We start from the raw sequence: 6,000 nt of genomic DNA on the forward strand, positions 1-6,000 counted from the left end.
TTTCTCCTACTATATCCTTGTGATCATGCTACCAAAATTTCTTAAATTTAGTGGATTTGTTATGTATCTAAATCGTGTTTGATTTCTGTCAAAAGATAAACATATATGACTGCTTTATCGAACTCTCTTCCATATACTGGAAGGTAGCCTTTATGCAGAAAAAAAATGAAAATGATGATACATCACTAGAGGGATGGGGAGGCCGGAGGGGTATGGGTTGTCGATGCTCTAAAGCCCACAACAATGTCCTCTCTCTTATGTGGTATTTTGTGTGATTTAGTTTCTTATTTTTTTTGCAGTTTAAAAGATTCCAAAGTTCACATATCTTATGTAAAATTTCATATTTTTAATGTACTCCCTCCGTCCACGAATAAGAGTCCCGTTTTTCCATTTTTGTCCGTCCACGAATAAGAGTTTCGGTTCATAATTACCATAAATGGTAAAGAGACCCCACATTCCACTAACTCATTCCACTCACATATCATTTAAAACTAATATATACAAGTGGGACTCATATTCCACTAACTATCTTCTACCACCCACTTTTCTTAACATTTCTTAAAATCGGCGCCATTTAGAAATGAGACTCTTAATCGTGGACGGAAGGAGTATCATTTAGGTTAATATTAATATATTTAATTTCATATTTTTGTTATAACCACTTTTTGAGTAATCACATTTCTTTGATCGTTCTGTTTTATTAGCACCACTTTTAGGTAAATCACAAGTATGATTGGGATTATCATCTAAATTGGCCACTAAAGGAGAATAAACCAAAACTGTTTTATCACTCCTATTGGCTATTACTGTATTTTCTGCATCTAAAAAATCTTTCTTCATAATTATTCTGTCAGAGAGAGGGCCTTACGGATATAAGTAAGTGGAGTACATATATATACTATACATGAATGATTCCCATCCTAAGCAATTATTAGGAAATAATCGAGTTAGAGCTGTAGCTATAGTGCTACAGATGGTCTGATGAGAGGAATTGAAGTGATTGATACGGGAGCTTCTCTAAGTGTTCCAGTCGGTGGAGCGACTCTAGGACGCATTTTTAATGTGCTTGGAGAGCCTGTTATTAGATCGAATAAGTACATTCGATCTAATAAGTACCTTGTATCAGAATTGAGAAATTCTATGGCTTGGATCTTTAGTATTCTCTTATTTATTACCTGTGTCTACTATTTAGGCAGAATACCGTCACCCCTTTTTACTAATGTGACTTTTGATTTCCTAGATAAAATAGTCCGTATAATTTAGGATTAAGTTATAAGATTATTTAATAAGAGAAGATTGACTATGACTAATTATCACATAGCTATTAATTTAGATTAAGTCATGAGATTCAATCTCATGCACCACACATAATACAAGTTTAATCATGTGATATCAGGGACGGATCCAGAAAATGATCATTGCAGGGACAAAAATACATGTGGGGATATTTGAAGTATTTGAGGAGGGGCATTTAAAGAAGAAACTAATATTAATTTTTTTCTACAATAAATTTTATACATAGATATGAAATTTTGAGGGAAGGCATTTGCCCCTCCTGCTTGCACATTAGATCCGTGCCTGTGTGATATAATCTTGCAAACCAAACAACCCTAAAATGTAGGTATTGAATTCTGATGGTTAATAATCCATCTAACTGTAATTAATAAATGAACAGTTTGGAAAAATAACGCACTAATAAATAAGCTCAAGAATTACATAGTGGTGGTGATTAATTAGGGGTAATATATACTTTATCCACCTGATTGCATTAATGAATATACAGATCTTGAAGAAAATTCATCCAGAGCTTGTAGTATTTTATTATGTACAGTACGTAATTCCCAAAATGTTTTTAAGATAAATTTAGAGAGTTGGTGGAAAGCCGCTTTTGTTATTCTTGGTAAAGTATATATTCGCTTTCATCAACTAACTTGAAATGTACTTTCAATTGGTTGATCAGTTTTTCCACAACCCCCAACCGAAACCATTTCTTTGCTAAAACAATTAATTGTATTTTACACATAATTAGGAACACATTACTTCGAGATTCAAAACCGCTTAACCAACATTTTATTTTATATGGTATCTTAAAAAATTAGTACTCCATTCACTTATTTTCATTTTTGTAAGTCTCTAAATATTTGTCACCTTTTTACTATTTTTGAAGTGGATTCCACTTTGCACTAACTCATTTTCACTCGTATTTTATTACTACGGTAAAACTAGTATATAAAAGTAGGATTCATATACCACTAACTTTTTTAATCTACTTTCTATTACATTTTTTAAAATCCATATCAGGTTAAATAGTGACACATTATAAGGGACTAATAGAGTAAAACGTTATTATTAATATTAAATAGACATAACTTAAAAATACTTTTAGCATTTACACGATCAAACTTATACGTATGTCGATAAAGAAACAAAAGTAGACGAGGCCCATATATAATGTAGTTGATGACGAATAAATACGTTTAAAATTTAGTATAAATAATTCCAATAAATAACAAATTACATAGTATCCAAAATATATGGAAAGACTTTATCCATACATCATCATCGGGTAATTTTCCTTTATCCATAAAATAAATTATAATATAATATATATCTAAAATAAAAGTAGAATTATGAGTGAGAATGTAAAAGATTAGAAGACCCTATTTTTCTTCCCTTCTAAGCTCTCTTCGCTTACAATCGTCTCAACCAAATCGATCCACCAAAACTCAATCCCAAAACCACGAAAACTCATTCATAGAAACATCAGACGAATTAATCCGAGATCAATAGATTTGGATTTGATGAGATGGGATCGGATCAGAGCTCATGGACGCCATACAACTACAAGGATTGCTCAATAGGAATGTGCAGCATCTACTGCCCCCAATTCTGCTACTTCATCTTCCCTCCGCCTCCGCCGCCGGACTCCGCCTCCGCCTCCCCCTTCACGCCTCTCATCATCGCCGTCATCGGCGTCCTCGTCAGCGCCGTCGTCCTCGTCAGCTACTACACCATCGTCACCAGGTACTGCACCAGATCCCGATCAGGCGACGCCGAATATCCTCCGGCGAGTAATCAGTGGCAATCGGCGGCGGCGAGCGGGCTAGAGGAGGCGGCGATCAGATCGATCGCGGTGAAAAGGTACCGGAGGTCGGAGGGGCTGATCGAGGCGGCGGAGTGCGCGGTGTGCCTGAGCGAGTTCGAGGAAGAGGAGCGGCTGAGGCTGCTGCCGAAATGCGGCCACGCATTCCACGTGCCGTGCATCGACGCGTGGCTGAAATCGCACTCCAATTGCCCCTTGTGCCGCGCCGCCGTCGTCGCCGCCGCCTCTCCGCCGCTGGATTCGGATCCTTGCGAATTGCGTGAGGTGATTGTGGTGGTGGAGGAGGAGCAGGAGGTGCCGAAGAGTCCGAATCGGAATGCGGAAGGAGAAAATGGCGCGAGGCGTTTGAGGAGATCGGTTTCGTTGGGGGATGTTAGGGTTTCGATGGGGGATTTTGGTGATGATTTGGGGAGGAATAGATGTCGATCTTCGAGGGGATTCAATTTCGCATGAACATACAAAGCCAATCTGTAATTATTTTATTTTTATGATTCAACATGCATGATCAATTTTTCATTTTGTACATATTTATTAACACAACAAAAATTAATGAATACTATTTGGTTTTATTTTCAGTTTCGATTTCCCAGTTTTTTTACACAATGCAAATTGATTAGTTTTTGGAAACGTCTCATTATTTTGGTATGATTAATGACTTGATATTAATTATTTTAGGTTTGAGAAATAATAATTACTAATAGGTAAATAATGTAAGCTACCACCTTTGGTGATTTTATCAGTTTTATCAGTTCTTTTCAAAAAATAAAAACTAAAGTAAAATATTAATATCTTTGTATACTCCTATAACTTAGTATTTCATAACAAAATTATAAGCCCGCATGCATCTAATTACACGTCACATATGTATAATTTGGACTACTGAAATTTTGATAATAAAATCCATACATGTTAAAGATTAGTAGTACTACGTATAAAAATTAAAAAAACTGAGATATAACTGATACAATTATTAAACATTGGGATAGCATGGACAAATTCCAAAGATTGATATAGGAATAATAAAGTCACTATAGATTGAGGAAAACTTGACCAGTATTTTAATTATTTAAATAAGGTGCAAAACAGATAATAAGTGATACACATACATGCATTTATGGAGGCCTTAAATTAAAGCCTTTAAGTTCATCTTAAATTCTAGTACTATCATTTTATTTTTCTTTCAAATTCATGTGGGTTTTAGGGTTGTTGTGAAATGTACTTAATTCGAGCTTTTACATCCATCAAATATTAGGTATAATATTGCTTAGAGGCTTGGAGTGATTTGGAACTTTATCACATCATTTTTTTTCTTCAATTTGTACTTAATATGATAAGTTGAATTGTGGTGTGATTAGGACGAAGATATTAAAAAGGTGACACGTACCTCTCACATATTCACTTTCACCAACTAACTTGAAATGTACTTTCAATTAGTTGAGCAGTTTCCTTCACAACCTCAAAGACAACATTTCATTGGTAAACAAACAATAATTCAGACTCTAAATCACAACTTAATTCACTCAAATCTGTTTAAGTAGCTTTTAATTGGTTGAATGCATTTTTGTCAATTTTGATGATAGTATGTAGTAGTGGTTATCATGTAACTCATGTTAACCCAACCTACATTACGTTTGTATAAATGTATATATACAAGCAAAAATAATGTTAGCATATCCTTATTCCCTTTTTTAATATAATTAAATAAAACATGTCTTAACCGTGGGTTACTGGGTTTTTGACCATGCATCCTAAAAAATTCATTGTGATAGCGGTTTGTGGATGAGGCCCATATGTAGTTGATGATAAATAAATACTCGAAGCATAGAAGTATGTGATATGGAATAAATGGATAAATTATTACAGAGGTTTCAACTTCAGTGTTGACCATATTTCCTTCCCTTATAAGCCCTATCCTCTCAGCCCAACAAATTATTAAGACACATTCAGTTAGATAAAATTGTCCAGAGATAATTAAATTATCAAAAAACTAACAAAGTTTTCCATAAATTTGTAATTAATATAACAATTAAGAAATTATACGTGGACGTTATCATCGATGAGTTAAATTAAAACCTCTATTCACAAATAATACAAAGTTGTATTGTTAAAAACCATCAACAATATATATTACACATAGACTAAATGGTATTTTTGTCATAAACAATTGCGAAAAATCCAAACTTCATGATTCTCCGGACTAATTTTTAAAGTTGTAGGACCCACCATAATTTAACCAAATTTCATGTTTAACAACAATCATTGCTATATATATATATATATATATAGAGTAGTGATATGTGGCAAATGCCCCTTAAGTATATAACTAGAGAACAAATCACAGCCACAAGATTAAGAAAATCAAGGGCTAGTTTTAACACATGTGATTTTCGAATTTAAAGGAGAAATCAGTTCACTCTAACACAAATTTACTTCTCTAATAAAATTAGGTTAACAATTTTAATTACGCAAATCAATCGATCCCGCCTTCACTATTCTTCCCGTCGTCTCCATCCATCGTCGCCGTCTTCTCGTTCCTGCAATCGCCGCCGTTTCCATCCATCGCGTCTGCAATCGCCGTCGCCTTCATCCATAGTCGAACAATGAATCCAAATCAGAAAGATTTTTCAAAATGCAAGTTGTTCTACTAGTTTATGATTTAGATTTCTCATTCTAATTTAGATTTAGTTTTAGAATAAAAGTTAGTTTTGAGAATTCTGCAAATTCAAACATATGAACATCTGCTTACAGTTAATCACTACAGTTAACTACTTCTATTTTTTTGTGTAGGTTTTGATCGAGAGAAAAAAAGAAAAACAACAACCGTAGACTCCGATCGTGAGTATTACATTATTAGTGAAGTATTACATTAACAAATACATACTCTGTTTTTCATTTAG

At 34.1% G+C, this 6,000-nt stretch overlaps 1 protein-coding gene across 1 annotated transcript; it reads left to right on the forward strand.

The window, feature by feature from the left end:
• The first annotated feature begins 2,640 nt into the window (after positions 1-2,640).
• LOC125202421 (RING-H2 finger protein ATL52-like) lies at positions 2,641-3,678 on the forward strand. The gene has a single exon (XM_048100816.1). The coding sequence runs from the start codon at positions 2,807-2,809 to the stop codon at positions 3,554-3,556; it is 750 nt and encodes a 249-aa protein (XP_047956773.1). The 5' UTR covers positions 2,641-2,806; the 3' UTR covers positions 3,557-3,678.
• The last annotated feature ends 2,322 nt before the right edge of the window (positions 3,679-6,000 follow it).

The sequence above is a fragment of the Salvia hispanica genome, chromosome 1 (genome assembly GCF_023119035.1).
Source record: "Salvia hispanica cultivar TCC Black 2014 chromosome 1, UniMelb_Shisp_WGS_1.0, whole genome shotgun sequence".
Taxonomy (NCBI): domain Eukaryota; kingdom Viridiplantae; phylum Streptophyta; class Magnoliopsida; order Lamiales; family Lamiaceae; genus Salvia; species Salvia hispanica.